We start from the raw sequence: 15,138 nt of genomic DNA, 5'->3' as shown, positions 1-15,138 counted from the left end.
GATACCACAGCCAAACAATGGAGTCCCTGGCGAAATAGTCTCTCTAAAGTGGTTATCGCGTCATTCTCTTAACTCAGGATTTTAAATCCACTTGGCAAGACAGTCGCATGCTGTCAGACTTGTAGGGTTTATGATAAATAGACAAATGCACCGTGGACAGAGTCGGAGCAGCCAGTCAAGAAAAGATGGAAATTATATTGATTACTGTAGAAATTGGGTCATTGTTAAATAATTTTGGCCGGGGGAGGCAAATCCAAATTATGCACGTCAAGACAATATGTCAATGAGGAATGGGTATATTTTTAGGCGTGAGTGAAACTGCTGTAATTTTTTTCTTGTTCGGTTTTTGTTCAAATTAACAGTTTAATGTTATTAAAAAGAATGGTAATAATGATAATTAGTAATGATTATTAACATTCATCAACTGTTAAATAATTAGTTTTTAATGATGCTGAATGCTTCTTTGTAGGTTCAATGAACGTGTATAAACCTCTTTCCAACAGGAAAAATGTTCCAGGCTCCAGACCTCAACCTCATTGTTGAGTTCATCTTCATGTTCTACAAGGAGAAGCCCATCGACTGGCTGCTGGACCATATTCTCTGGGTCAAAGTCTGCAATCCTGAGAAAGATGCGGTATGCACTGTGATTACTCCGCAGATATGAGCGTCATTGTAAGGGGAATGGATCTCATCACTACTCCCTTTTGCTTCTTTAAAGAAACACTGCGAGCGGCAGAAGTCCAGTCTACGCGTGCGGTTCAGGCCGTCCCTGTTTCAACACGTGGGGCTCCATTCTTCTCTTGCTGGAAAGATCCAAAAACTCACAGTGAGTCTCGCGCCCTCGCAGCCATTTATTCGCCACAATAGTAGAGGCTACTTCCTGTTTGGGGATGTTGACATCCCCCTCCGTCTGTATCTGTAGGACAAGGACTTCCTGAAGCCACTGCTCCACAAGATGCATGTCAACCCCCCCGCTGAGGTTTCCACTTCAATGAAGGTATCACGCCAGGGTTACCATGAAATATGTAATTTCTGGATCTTTACTTTGCAGTTATCAGTCATCTTTTATCAAGGTGGAACAAAACATGTAAATTGTGTCACACAGGTGTATCAGGGTCACACACTAGAGAAGACGTACCTTGGAGAGGATTTCTTCTGGGCCATCACTCCTACTGCAGGAGACTACATCCTCTTCAAATTTGACAGACCTGTTAGCATAGAGAGGTTTGTATGAACTGTTTGTTGTTTGCATTCGAATGACATGGTGAGCATGCAAAGCACAGACCAACGTGCAGTATATGTTGCCATTAGAACCATAACATTTGCACACAGAGAGGCATGAAAAAAATCTTTTAATTTACTTCCACCAGCTGTCCTTCAGTAATTCAGGTTTAGCGTTTCTGGTTGTGTGTGTGTGTGTGTGTGTGTGTGTGTGTGTATGGAGATCAGGGTGAGCTACTGTAATGAGAGTGCTCTAAAATAAGAATTCTCAGGCCAGCCTCCTACTCTCTGCGGAGCCGGGGAGAGAGAGGGAACAAGACGGTGAATATAAAGAGAGCTGAGAGCGAGGCTGATGGCTTGCATTCGAGCAGACCTGAAAACTGTTAACATTTGGTCATATGGAGATTAATTTTACAGTAATGAACATATATCCACTGCTCTTGAAAAACGAATGTTAGGACAGCAAGACAAGTGTCCTCAGCTGTCAGTCACTTAACTCTAGTAAGTGGCAGTGAGTGGGAAAGGGGCCATCTGATGTTCCACCGTCTGACTCTGAAGTGTTTTGTCTGCTTCTGAATGACACCAATTACACTGGCTGAGGCTCTTTTGTCGTGCTGACGAGACAACGTCTCATCAGCATTTGGACGAGAGATATAGCATTCTTTATCTGTCACTGCCTCCGCCTCTAGCTGGCAGTCTTCCTCCGTCTCCTGCTCTCTGGCTGTTCAGCATTAAATGCAAGAAAAATACAGCACGCCCACAAGCAACTTTATTCCAGACAAAGTTCATCTTTGAGTCCTGCCAGCCTCAAATCCGGAGCCGCGAGTGAAGCTCGTATTCAAATCATCCTCCAGTTGCTCTGAAATCTGCTGAGATTCGTCAGGTTTTTACTGGCTAAGAAGGCAGATATGCTGGAATTTTTAATGTTCAAAACCTGTAGCTATGACCTGAATATAAGATCTAAGCATAAAGTATACGCTTTGAAATTTTGATCAACTATTTCCTGCTGGCAAGTAAGCCCTGATGACACAAAGGGCGAACATACTTTTGCAGACCCACTTTTTTAGTTTCATGAACAGAACTTGATGTCCACAAATAACTTGATGGGCTGTGTGCATCTCTGTGGCAGCTACCATGGAGGGGGGGGGGAGTGAAGGAATGCTTATCTATGGTTGTAAATATTAAAATGAATGCTTGATTTGACTTGGCAGGTACTTGTTTCGCAGTGGCAACCAAGAGCACCCAGGGGACAAGATCGAGAACACCACAGTGGAAATACTGCCTGTCTCGGTAAGGGACCCCCCCCCCCCGCCACTCTCACACATACACATACATGTACACACACACACACACACACAGCCTGTCACCTTTCTGTGGTGTAGTGTACAAACGGTTTGATTAGATTACATTGAGTGGTTGCTCTTAGGGACGTGGCGTATTGATTATTGACAGGAATGTGAGCGTGACCGAATCGTTTGCTCTGCCAGAGGCGATGCATTCTCATGTTGTGATTCACTCTCCCACTGTAGGCACAGTTGCTAGCATCTGTTCAAGTGCAGCTCAAATGAGAAATCGTTAACACTTTCATTGTCTCAAATTTTACCCTACTGCTCATCTTTCACTGTGTTCACACGTTAGGAAACTGGACTGCAGACCAAAGAGAAGTACAAGCGAACTGAAGACCGCTTTTACAGGATGGGTAAGTGGATTTGACAGTTTCCTAGTGCTGTGTGTGTGTGTGTGTGTGTGTGCATGGAGACGCAGTGAAACATCGTGATCAGACACTCACACTTGATGGTGCCTACAGTGATAGACGGCGCACAAAAAGTGTGTGAAACGTTCTCAGTCATGGCCCTTTTCTCTTTTTATCCCTCAATTTTCATCTGAAGTTTTCAGCTACCGTTGCAGTCATTTTCTCCTCTTCATGTTTATGCTGTTGCTGACATTTTTCTCTAATTAGCTTTTTTGGTTTCTTAGTTTTTTCGAAACGCTCCTTGTAGATGTGATTTTTAAAAAAAACAACTGATTAAAGCCATGTGCTGAAACATGATGGTTGAATAAAATGAGTCAGTTATGTTTCACTTGTAGACTTTTCTTTGTAAATAAATGGCAGTGCCCTCTCCCTGAGAATATGACTTATGACTAATACTAATGCATTCGTGTGTGTGTGTGTGTGTGTGTGTGCGTGCGTGCTTAAACACACAGGTCAGTTTGAGAAGGGTGTGGCAGAAGGGGCTGTAGATCCTTCCTTCAATCCTATTTTGGCGCTGCGGCTTTCGGTTCTCAAAGACTCTGCCGTGTGGGCCATCCTCAGTGAAGTAAGCCAATCACACACACACCACACACACATTAATATTCCTGTCTAGTCACATGATAAACACCACTTGCCTCCTTGTTTTCATCTAATAACACGCATGATGCTCTGCTCTCCTCCTTCAGATACATATAAAGAGGATAGCTGGCTGACTCTTCTGGAACGGGCACATGAATCATGGCCCCAGGGGGACCAAAATCTCCCAGACTGCTTACGCAGGGCCTCTGGCACCTAGCAACCAGCAGTGAAGTCATTAGAGCCCCCTAGAGTTGCTCATCTGAGCTTGTCTGAGGACCGCCACCTCTCTGTCCCCGCTCTTCCTAATGTACTTTATTTTGCTTCTCATCGATCGATCTCTCCCTGTCTGTCTGCATCTCTCTCTCGCTCTCTCTCTCTCTCTTTCTGTTTCTCTCTCTCTCTCTCTCTCTCTCACTCTTGTGCTCTTAATTCATTTGTGAGAATGTGAATACTACTGTCTACAGAACAACAGCAGAGTGTGTGAAGACATCCGCTCCCAGCTCTGGCTCTCAAAGTGACTGTGTTGTTCAGCAGCAGCTTTGAACGCAATCAGAAATGGATGAACGAGGACGAATCACCACATCTGGGGAGAACAAGTCACCTGGCCACTGGTGTACATGCTGCCAAATCCTTCTGTTACTCAATGCTGCCACCTTTTGGGCACGCTGGGGCATTGCACTGTCACTAGCGCCCCAGCGAAGCCCGTGATGATCAAGAATGTTGTCACCGCTAATGGCCAGTTGCTCTCTGTTCTCGGCAGAGATGACGGAGCTCAAGATCAACACCAGCCCAAACAGAAACATTTCCCTCACTTCCAGAGTATTGTCAGTCACACTTAAATATTCCACTTGTCCTGATTAACAAACTCAGGACGAGCCAGTCTGTAACAACCTCGACCTTAGGCCAGACTCTGTGGTAACAACCCCAGTCCATTAAGAAAATAACTACCATGACACCTTATCTATCTCACCTCCTGTCTGACAGGCTGTGTATGACCTCAGTGTCCATTTATAGTAAACCAATCAGACATTGCCTTGGCGCCATTTTCCCGAAGGAATATATTGTTATATTGATATATTATTACAGCTATGACGATCTATGAAGGTGACTTAATTTATTTGAAATAAATCTTTAATTTGTACAAGAGGTAAAATATATTTTTATTCTATTAAGAGATGTTTATGGTAGTTGAGAGTCTGTTTTATTTGTGTACTGTTGTGTTTTTTTTTTCTAAATTGCTATTGTACATTTTATTTTCATTATTACAGCTACTTGCGACGTTTGCTTTGTTTGCTGGTGCAAGTAGCTCAGTTCAGTCTGTACCAGTTTCTTTTCACTGGAAGTGAAACGTTTCATCGAAAATGGTTAATTTTCACACGTCTAAAAACTGAATGGAAGTTGAATGTGAATAGATTGAGTTGAAGTAGTTGCGGGTAGAAATTGGAGAAATGTGCCTTATATCCAGGTCCCTTGAAATTGTCTCAGAAACATTATTCCAATCTGCTCCCTCTCACATTTGCCTACACCTTGATTGCTGGATATACTAATATTTTTAGAATAACACACACAATTAGTGATTGGATTTTAAGAACGACATCTCTGTTATGCTAATTGAAAGTGGTGAAAAGAGGGGGGGTGTGACCAGATTATCATCTGAAACAGCATGGTTTGCACTGCTTTTTCACTGTTTTTTTTATTACAATCACACCCTTCACCATTGTACTTCCATCTTCTCATTGTAGATGATCATTTCACCAACTCCTCCAAATCCACACGATGATTTATTTTGTCCAGTCAAGTATTTGTTTTTTTTGATTGGACAGAATATTATGACTACTGATCTCTGCAGAGTTGCGCCTTTGTTGTATGATTTGGCCGAGGTTGTGTAGTACTTTGACTGATTGTAAATATATATATATATATATATATGTATATATAAAAAAAAAAAGCAACAAGGATTATCTCTGTCTTTCCCTCACACTCTCTCTCTCTTCCACCTCACTTAAGAGTTTATCAAAGTTCACTTGACATGATTTGTATTTGTGTGTGTGTGGCCAATGCAAAGTGAAATTGGTGCCTTTTGGTGGAATTGATATAAAACGGGACACTTTTTGCTAATCGTGCTCGTTCAAGTGCATGATTATTATTTGTAATTTATAAACAATGATTTTTGGCCATAGCAGAGCCCTCCACCCTCTGATCAAAGAAAACTGAGGTAACTTGAACTTTCAACCTCTTCATCAGACTCTTGCTTAAAACTAAGACAAGATGAGAGCAAACCACTCCAGAACCACTTCACAACAGTGGAACATGTTTTGAAAGGGAAAAGCCACCGCTGAGAGTATTGGCTGCATTCACATACAAACAAACAACTGAGTGCATGATAACGGCATGGACAGTCATGTGATCCCTCTGCCCCCCCACCCTACTGTATTTGTGGGAAGACAAAAAGGAAGGACCTCTTCCCCCGCTCGACAACTCCATACACACCCATCAGTTCATGTGCCTTCATCATGTTCATGTGTATGCCTGCCTCTGATGTTTTTGACTTAATTTTTCATGGACATCTTTGAAATAAATTATAAAAGCTGTTAGAAGTCATGGGCATATTTTTTTTTCCTGTTACGATTTTGTTCTTCTTGCCTTATTCATGCCATCTGCATCACCAGACCTGATTTCAGAACAGCTGCAAAGCAACAGGGTGAAAACAAAGTAAATCTATGGCAAACATGTCCAGAATAACTCAAACAAAACTCAGGTGGAAAAACTACAAGTCTTCCCAGCATGCACTTCTTTGCACCAGATACTTCCGATTACCCAGCATGCCGTGGAAGAAACATGGCCGCAAGCTTTCATAACAACGCCGATGATACTGCTGTTAACTTTGAGCACTTCTGGTTTCACAAATAAGGGAATATTGGTAATACAGTGGATTGTGCACAATGCCGAAGTATTACGAAGACAAAGAAGAAGATAACAGAGCCTGTGCCGGTATTAGAGAGGACTTCAAGGCGTGTCTCCTTCAGCACGACTGCGTGCTAAAGGTAAGTGAAGGTCCTCTGGTCCTAAAATCCAAATGTTTGCAATGAGAATTCACAATTGGACAATATTTCCCAACCAGTCAACAACCCTCTGTAACAACTAGTTAACTATTGCCTCTCAAACACTTGGGACAGCGCTATGGTTTTATTAGTATTCAGGAGGGAAATCTCGATACGAGAAAGACATGACATGAGTGCTGAGGGTCAGTAACACGGTTAGCTAGTCTGTCAATCTACGTCACGCCAAACTCCATTGTAAAAAACGACAATTTAGTATTAAGTCTTAAATATGATTTTTGTCTGTTTATGGAATCAATGGGATTCTATAAATTGTGACATGCTTGACTATTTCTACTCTTTCGGCGTGAATAAAATCAATTATTATTATTTCAGCTGTAAACAGTAAATGTTTGGTATTTTTACTTGATAATTCGACAAAAAATTTAATCCTTTAACAAGATTATAATCGATATAATTTTCTATCACTACTGGTCTCAACACTAGACACAGGCTTTTTCCCTCTGAAGAGAAGCTCTGGACTCCGTACTCAGGACTGGAGGCCGCTGCTTAAGGCTGTTGTTGGGGGATGCACATGTTTTTCTCATGGGAAGGAACCATTTTATTCTAACTGGTTTTTTACTTTGTCAGGAGGGGAAGCTGCCCAGTGAGTGCTTGAAGGAAGGCCACTGCAAATCCCTGCAGACATCCTTCTTTGAGTGCAAGAGGTCAATGGTAAGTCAGCTGTGGGGACATTGCACTTGTGAGGGACAGCTGTAACTGGGAGCTTGTGGGAAGTGGAAGAGTAAAGAGAACTGGGATAGTTTTATCTTCCTCTTTCCTGTTGTGTCTGCAAGCTGTGTTTTCTCAAAGTGACCAAAAGCACAGAAATGTCAGAGAACAATACTGTTTACATTAAATCCCACTGTGTTTCACAGAGTTAACTTCACTCATGTTTTGAGCCGTGCTGCGGACTAACCAATGCGTGTCCTCTTTTGACAGCTGGACACAAGGGCAAGGTTCAGAGGGAAAAAAGGATATTGAGGAGCCACCTGAACGCTCCCATATGGCCGAGTGAAGACGAGATGGGCAACTTTAAATACATGTAATGATTTAAATTTAAAGCACTGCTCACCGGGTCCGTGTATGTGCAGCTTTGCAGGCTGATCTGAAGGACATGTGTCAAGAAAGTGGAGACAAAGGACTATTAATTACTAAAGAACAATGCGCACTGACCCACAGAGGGATCGCCAACTCATCAGCAAAATGTACTGCTAAAACAACTGGAGCTGTCGCTGGCTGGAGCTTTTTCTAGAACAATGTGTGTTTGTGTGTGTTATGATGTGTAAAACTAACAATAAAATGCAAATAAAGAGTTTCTATTAAAAAATTTAATGAGGTGCCATCACCAAAAGCACTTGACTGAAACATAAATTTCTAATATAAAATTACAAAACAGTTTTTCTGATGGTGTCAGCATACTATTGTGGCTTACACATACAGTAATAAGTCCTCCACAGGCATTAATGTCATTGTGCTAATGAATCCTGGTCTCTCCTGCTTTCGACAGTAAAAACAGGGGTGCTGACAAGGATGAGATCCCACTGTCAGTTGCCACTATGTTTTTCTTGGAAAAAGTATGCACCCCTGAAAAAGTCTGAGTTTGTACTTGGTTGTACAGTTTCACAGTAGCCCGTTTATTATACACGGTATGTTGGCTTATTATTAAAAACTAGAGAAATGAGTCATTGTGAATAGTAAGACCAGAACTTCTTCAGAGGCACGACTCTGCAGAAAACCATCATACTGGGCTAAAATATAAGGACGGAAACTGTCATGCTGGTCATTAATGCCTCCGTTTGTTTCATAGCTGTTACTTTAAAGCAGCCATCATCATCTGCTTGAACTTCTCCATGTCCACCTTCTTCATGATAAAAGCCTTGCTAGTCTTCTTCAGGAAGCCCACAGTATCCACTATCATCATCCCTCTGGTGTGTGTGCCCGTCAGCTCCACGCTCACTGGATAGTGGTCGCTTTCTATGATGAATGAATCGTCTACGGCGGCTGCCATGGCGTAGGAGTCACAGGAAATGAAACCAGTGCCGGTGACAAACTCTTTCTCAAAGTGCTCACTTTTTGATGCCTGGATGCTGTGGTGGAAGACCTTTGCCATGAAGCGGGCTTTATCGGTGTCCTGCGCCAGCCAGGCGTCACAAAAGTCCTGTAAACAGAGCAGCAGCGTTTTTCTGAAGACCTCATTGATGCACGAACTTGTTAGAAAGGTTGTGTGAGGGATCTATAAATACATTGTGCTAAAAGAAGCCTCACCCAGGAGAGTTTGCTGTAGCAGGTGAACTCCCAGCAGGCCAAGTAAATGGGACAGTGGTAGTCGTTCAGCACAATGTAAGCAGCTTCTGGATCAGCAGTGAAATTGAACTCGCCACACACTGTGGTGTTTCCTCGAGCTGAAGGAGCAAACAACAGAAAACCACTAAACTCCACCATTACAGGACTTAGACAGAAAAATGAGAAACACCATGGACAAGGACTTCATTCTGTGGTAATGAGATTACAGTCTGAAACACAGTTAAAGCTGCAGCTAACGATTATTTTGAGTTTGGATTAAATTAACGTCTTTTTGTCTGGATAATACCGGAAGCGTCTTTTTGAGATATTCAGCTTGATGTTTTGTCTGACCAACAGTCCAAAACTGCCCCTAGACCCAAAATAAACACTGTAAGCTAAATGTTTGATTACTATCAACAGATATGTTACTAACAGATTATTTAAACAGCATTTGTATGGGAATGATTTTGACCCTTTTTGATCCACATATAAGCGGTTTCCACTGTTTCAAAATGACAATAATGACAGATATTCAAATAAGTAATTTTTCTCAAAGTACATTATTTTGTTGAGCCCTCTAGCACTGTGTTACTTTCATCACCACCTGTTAAACTGCAGTTTGAAGAAAGTAAAAACTAAAAGTCCATGATTTCACTCACATTCAGTGTTGCCTCCCATGATGTAGAGCCCTCTGAGTTTGCTCGGTAGAGATGGATCCATCCTCACAGCCAGAGCCAGGTTAGTAAGGGGTGCCGTGGCAACCAGAGATACCTGGAGAACAAACCCAGATTTAAAGACCCGAAAGAAACACACACACACATACACACACACACACACAGCTGTGTCACATCACTCACCTCTCCAGGGTTCTCATTGACAATCCTGACCATAGCGGACACAGCACCCTCCTTCTGAACCAGGTCCAGGCCAGGAGCGTTGGGGTCAGGAGCGTCTCCCAGCCCATCCTGCCCATGGAAGTCACCGGCACTGATGCTGTTCCCAAGGATGGGCTTGGCAGCACCTTTGAACACTGGAATCTGGCACATTAAAAGAAGAGCAAACCAGACACACACACCACAAGGGAAAATGTTACACTGCTATTATAATACTGACATAATGTTGATTGGATTTCCAAATAAATACGTCACAGTATATGTGAATAATATAAAGGAATGATACCATATACAGACACATATACCTTGGTGGAGGTTACACCACTAAATGTGAACACACTTAGGATGTGGTCAATTCTATTGGTTAGGGAAACTTTACAGTAACGCAAACACATAATAATTTAAAGACACACTCCCAAATTTTTTGGACATTTACATTGAGAGAATAGATAGAAATAGATAGAATATTTGACAGTAGAGAGCTGGAGAACAACATGAACTAAATTGATGGGATTAATGTCCATCTGTCTTTGTAAACGGCAAATCTGATTAAATAATTTTTCCCTTGAATGAGACAAGCCGCCTCATGTGTAATACTGTACAGTAAAACAGTGTTAGTAAGCAGTGATCACTGTAAAAATATCATGTCACATCATGTGTGGTTTTATTTTCCTTTGTCAGAGCACCTGACCAAAACTAGAGAACATTTCCCTTTATTTTGCAATGGTCTGATCTTGATATGTTTGTGCGACTCAAACTTGTCTGCTACAGCAAACTGAGCTCATCCTCGTTGTGTAGTTCGTAGTTTCTGCCTCAAGTCATGCGGCTTGAGGAACAACAAGTCATTGTTTGGGAAGTTTCATAAACAGCACCCTTACTTGTCACATGATACCAGTAAATTCCAATTAGCGCTGCGAAACACGCTTGAGCAAACACATTTATGTTGGTCATAAAAATGTTTTTTTTTTTTCATTCCAGGAACATACAGAGAGCATATGTAACCCGTGCACCCACCTCGAGTTTGTTGCAGGCTTGCAGGACTCGCAGTGTGTTCTTACACACATTCTCCACTGTGGTGTTCCCGTGCACACAGGTGATGCCCAGCAGCTGCACGTTGGGGGCAGCCAGCGCCAACATGATGGCCTGAGCATCGTCCACGCCACAGTCCACATCAACCAGCAGCTTCTTACTCATCTTGGACCCTAAGGAGGAAGGAAAGTCCACTAAGAACAAAACACTGCTGTCCTGGCTGTTAAACACACACTCTAGTTAATGTCTCACTCCTCTAGTCAATGAGTGAGGTGGAGACAGCATTTCTCCTACTTCACACTCAGCGGTCATGGTCGTATTTTGCGCTGCAACACCTACCTGAGTGTGAAATAGATAAACTGTAGTGTTTTCCGGCCGGTGCTCTTCCTCTCACGGTCTGGACCCAACAACGGTCAGCTGCAAACAACCTTTGAGCAGCAAGAAGGAAATCAAAACTGAATGGACAGTGGACTGGATGGGAGGAGTTACCTAATAGGAAGCAAAAGTTAATGATAAATTTGCTTCATGTTGGCTGATGGCTATTGATTTATTATCACTTGGGGAATAAACACACAACCTGCTGAATCACCGTTTCTCTCCTCTCTTTCTCTCAAACTGTCACTTTCAAAACGCATTAAGTGTCTTTATTAATATGAGCAATACCCAAAACCACAGTCTTGAATTTAAGCACAGAAGTATTATTTGCAAAATGTAGTTTAAGCGCACTACAGTCTTTTCACACTCTGTCACTATTTTTTTTTTACACATATCCTTATATAATATATATTTACATTGTACATAGACCATAACTGTTTATTTTTTTGCTTAAGCTAAATGTGTGTTTACTTTCTTCAGCTTTGTTGTTCTTGTCTCCCTTTTTGTCCGATTATGTATAAATACATGAGAGCAGTGAAAAGACCAAAGTCAAATTCCTTGTATGTGTTCACAGACTTGGCCAATAAAGCTGATTCTGAAGTATTAAAAGTATGCAGAATGACCCCAGTTTCACAGTTTTGTATTTACACTGTCCTGCCAGTACAGATTGTGTGCAATATATTATTCTGTACTCTTATTATTCTGTACCACTTTAGAAGTAAACTTGTGACTTATCATCTTAATTAAGTTTGCTAAATTGACCATATGCGTTGCCATGTATCTGTATGGTAGAATCATAGGCAATTACTGATCTGCTTCATCTAAACTATCACAACAAGGTTCCTCTAACACAGAAAATAGTTCACAGCTCTGTGTGATAACATTAATTCCTTGGAAGGCATTGGGCTCCTGTTTTGGCTCCGTGGTGCTGTAACATCCTGTCAGTCTTTGCATTTTTGCACATGTAATAAAGAACTGATTCATGGCATCTGTCCAGGGTGTACCTCCTCTCATGCGTGCAGATCACAAGATGTATTCATGCATGAGCAGCATTTTAGGGTCACAGTTAATCTATAAAAATCTATAAACATGCACACAATAATCACATTTTCTGTGCTGAATGTCAAACTACAAAGTAACTGTCAGATACATGTGAAGTGAAGTAAAGTGGAGTAAAAGGTGGCCCACAGCATCTCCCTCTCAAATGTGGTGAAGGTGAAATATAAAGTAATCAAATAAAGTAAATGTACTTATGTTTCCACTAGTACCTACTCGGCTCGACTCGGTTTGGTTGTGTTTCCACCAGCGGTCGTACCTGGTCCCAGGTACTATTTTAGTCCCTCCTCTGTCGGGGCTCCAAGCGAGCTGAGTCGAGCTGACGATGCGACGTCACCAGACTGCAGGCCACTGATTGGCCAGGAGGCGGCGTCACTTGATGAGTCATGAGAGCGACTCGTTCACAAGAATCAAACCCGCCGTTTTTAAAACCCCGGAAACAGACCGAGCGTTTTTATTATTTCTGTGAACGAGGTGAACGGATTCACTCAAACCAAACGCTCCACGTCCTTAGTTGTGTTTGTTTGTGCCTCATACAAATTACACCACCGGAGCTTCGGCCCGCCTTGCTCTGACGACCCCGCCCACTTTGAAGTGGAACGCTTCTGTCATGGAAACGCAACCAAACCGTGCCGAGTCGAGTAGAGTCGAGCTGAGTAGGTACCAAAATTGACAAATAATCCCCCCGATGATGCGTCACTAAAAGGAAATTCCTACCCTAAAGAGAAATGTGAACTCTTCTGAAGGTGAGAGTGTTAAAATAAAGATACAATAAAGGCACATTTCAGTCATTCAGAGCTTTACAATGCCCGTCACACGCTCCTTGATCTACCCAGAGGCACGAAGACACAGCTCTGCGTCTGTGTGCGTCCCCTCTCACCACCTCTCCGGTGTTTAGGGTGGTGGTAGTGAGAGTGCAGCCGGGCCTCACCTCCTCACACAGCCGCCGAAAACACGAGATGTCACCGCTGCAGCGCGTCGGACGGTCACCGCCATGCAGACCGATGGGGAGCCGGGAGGAAGGAGCACAGAGCTCTCACTCTGAGGCTCTTCTGCGCAACACAAAGCAGAGCAGCAGCTGATCACAGCCTGATGGTCTCTGTCCTTTGGTTCAGACTGTTTTGTGACACATAAGAGACCTTTAACACGGAGAGCACATCAACATAGTGTAATTAAAGATTTCAGATGGTTTTATCATCATCATTGCTTTATTTCAGACACAAAAGTCCATATAAATGTCAAAATAGAAATAAAACACAAGGACAGATAAGGCATCATTCCACAGTGATTAAAATCTATCTATCTATCTATCTATCTATCTATCTATCTATCTATCTATCTATCTATCTATCTATCTATCTATCTATCTATGGCTTGTGCATACAGGTTTTTTTTTTTAAACACCCAGCGCATCATTGCAGACTCTGAACAGGTGCTGTGAACCAGCACTGTTTGTTTTTGCTGTTAAAGTGATTCCTCTTTTGTCTACACGATCTATGGAGATGGCGTCACTTCCGGAAACAGTCTTAAAGGGGAAACTCAGGTTTGTTTTGGTGCGACTTTTATTTCGTTTTTATTCCTTTCCACTATTTGTGTCTGTTTACAATTTACAGAAACACTTAACTTAATACTGTTGAAACTGTATGTTCAATATATGGTCATTATTGTTTTTTATATATACTACATACACATATATATATATATACTTATGCATCTATTTTTCACCTGTTTGTATGCACATAAAACTTCTATGTTTATACTTTTATATGTATATATTCTATGTGTATATTTCATATATGTTTATATTTGTTTACATATTTTGAGTACAGTTGGACCTCAATCAAACATCGAGTATGAGAGGGGAAAAAACATAAAAATGGAGATAAAAACATTGACAGAATTTTTTAGTCACCTGACTCACTTGACTTCTCTTTAAATCATTTTTTGCAGACCATAAATTTGCTGCTCAATTCACAACAACGATGCCTTATTTAATTAAAAGACACACCCATTTGGCATTGACAAGCGTTTATTCGTCATCCAGGTTCATTTCATACCTCTGTGAGGGTGCAGGCGTCTCCCCACCGCCCCTGTCCAATCTGTGTGCGCTTACAACTGATCAGAACAAGGTCTTTACTTACTCGATAGCAATGGATAAAACTATAACAGCATTTGGCAACAACAGCCATATCAACATAAATACATGTAAGGAAAATAACATCTTCAAAATAAAATCCACTGTCTCTGTAGGTTTTGTACAATAAGGTACATTTTAGCCCAGAACCAGTAAACTTACAACAGAAGAGGCGTTGATGATGTTGATGTTGGTAGAATAATGCAATATGCATTATTTCATGTCAGTCTAAAAACATCTATCAAGTGCTCGTGGATACTTTTAATTGCAACAGTATACAGTTGTTTAAAGTATAAAGCAGTAGGATTTTTTTTAATCTTCATGCAGGTTAAATTAATGACATTTTATCCAATTTCAATCACAAAGTTCTGCATAATTCAACCGATTTCTATAAAACTGAGAGCACATACTTTTAATAAATAAACCCCAAGGCTATTGAACCAGTGTCGTGCTGCACATAACCTGCAGAACCATCCGAAATGTCTGTAGATATGTTTGGAGTATAGAACAATGTGATGCACCACTTCTGAAGCTCACAGTCTGTGAACCATCGATCCTTCCAATGTAGCACTAGGAAGACCTCAGAAATCACTTTAAATGAGACATCATTGTAATACAAATGCCAGAGAGCAGTGTCAGATATTTACTTCTAAAAGATCTGTGCTTGTTGTAGAGAGTGCTATGGTGCTGAATATTTAGGAAGATGTGAAGAAG

General features: G+C 41.6%; 3 protein-coding genes across 3 annotated transcripts in view; 2 read left to right on the top strand and 1 right to left on the bottom strand.

The window, feature by feature from the left end:
• Positions 1 to 6,150, top strand: part of mgat4a (alpha-1,3-mannosyl-glycoprotein 4-beta-N-acetylglucosaminyltransferase A) — a 29,708-nt gene extending 23,558 nt beyond the window's left edge. Inside the window, exons 9-16 of the mRNA XM_070837931.1 lie at positions 504 to 634; positions 719 to 826; positions 923 to 997; positions 1,106 to 1,224; positions 2,433 to 2,511; positions 2,860 to 2,920; positions 3,427 to 3,539; positions 3,661 to 6,150. Coding sequence (XP_070694032.1) covers positions 504 to 634; positions 719 to 826; positions 923 to 997; positions 1,106 to 1,224; positions 2,433 to 2,511; positions 2,860 to 2,920; positions 3,427 to 3,539; positions 3,661 to 3,687 — 713 coding nt within the window. The 3' untranslated portion in view covers positions 3,688 to 6,150. The remainder of the gene's footprint in view (positions 1 to 503; positions 635 to 718; positions 827 to 922; positions 998 to 1,105; positions 1,225 to 2,432; positions 2,512 to 2,859; positions 2,921 to 3,426; positions 3,540 to 3,660) is intronic.
• Positions 6,151 to 6,390: 240 nt separating this feature from the next.
• Positions 6,391 to 7,969, top strand: coa5 (cytochrome C oxidase assembly factor 5). The gene is made up of 3 exons (XM_070837607.1): positions 6,391 to 6,597; positions 7,243 to 7,326; positions 7,594 to 7,969. Exons 1-3 carry the CDS (start codon positions 6,496 to 6,498, stop codon positions 7,633 to 7,635), a joined length of 228 nt encoding a protein of 75 aa, XP_070693708.1. The 5' UTR covers positions 6,391 to 6,495; the 3' UTR covers positions 7,636 to 7,969.
• An 8-nt stretch (positions 7,970 to 7,977) lies between these two features.
• Positions 7,978 to 13,293, bottom strand: LOC139208058 (inosine-uridine preferring nucleoside hydrolase). Its single transcript, XM_070837606.1, has 7 exons — positions 13,222 to 13,293; positions 11,199 to 11,287; positions 10,845 to 11,032; positions 9,795 to 9,974; positions 9,597 to 9,708; positions 8,920 to 9,056; positions 7,978 to 8,812 (listed from the first exon to the last, which is right to left on the bottom strand). The coding sequence occupies exons 1-7, from the start codon at positions 13,284 to 13,286 to the stop codon at positions 8,465 to 8,467; spliced, it is 1,119 nt and encodes a 372-aa protein (XP_070693707.1). The 5' UTR covers positions 13,287 to 13,293; the 3' UTR covers positions 7,978 to 8,464.
• Between the last annotated feature and the right edge of the window lie 1,845 nt (positions 13,294 to 15,138).

Source organism: Pempheris klunzingeri, chromosome 10 (assembly GCF_042242105.1).
Source record: "Pempheris klunzingeri isolate RE-2024b chromosome 10, fPemKlu1.hap1, whole genome shotgun sequence".
In the NCBI taxonomy this organism is placed as follows: domain Eukaryota; kingdom Metazoa; phylum Chordata; class Actinopteri; order Acropomatiformes; family Pempheridae; genus Pempheris; species Pempheris klunzingeri.
The sequence above is the reverse complement of the archived record's forward strand: the minus strand, read 5'-3'. Positions and strand labels throughout refer to the sequence as shown.

Coding starts and splice junctions, on each gene's coding strand:
- LOC139208058 (XM_070837606.1), bottom strand. CDS start 13,286: ATGGCGGTGACCGTCCGACGCGCTGCAGCGGTGACATCTCGTGTTTTC. Junction 11,033..11,198: donor TTTATCTATTTCACACTCAG/GTAGGTGTTGCA, acceptor CTTCCTCCTTAG/GGTCCAAGATGAGTAAGAAG. Junction 8,813..8,919: donor GCTACAGCAAACTCTCCTGG/GTGAGGCTTCTT, acceptor CTCTGTTTACAG/GACTTTTGTGACGCCTGGCT.
- coa5 (XM_070837607.1), top strand. CDS start 6,496: ATGCCGAAGTATTACGAAGACAAAGAAGAAGATAACAGAGCCTGTGCC. Junction 6,598..7,242: donor AGCACGACTGCGTGCTAAAG/GTAAGTGAAGGT, acceptor TTACTTTGTCAG/GAGGGGAAGCTGCCCAGTGA. Junction 7,327..7,593: donor TTGAGTGCAAGAGGTCAATG/GTAAGTCAGCTG, acceptor CTCTTTTGACAG/CTGGACACAAGGGCAAGGTT.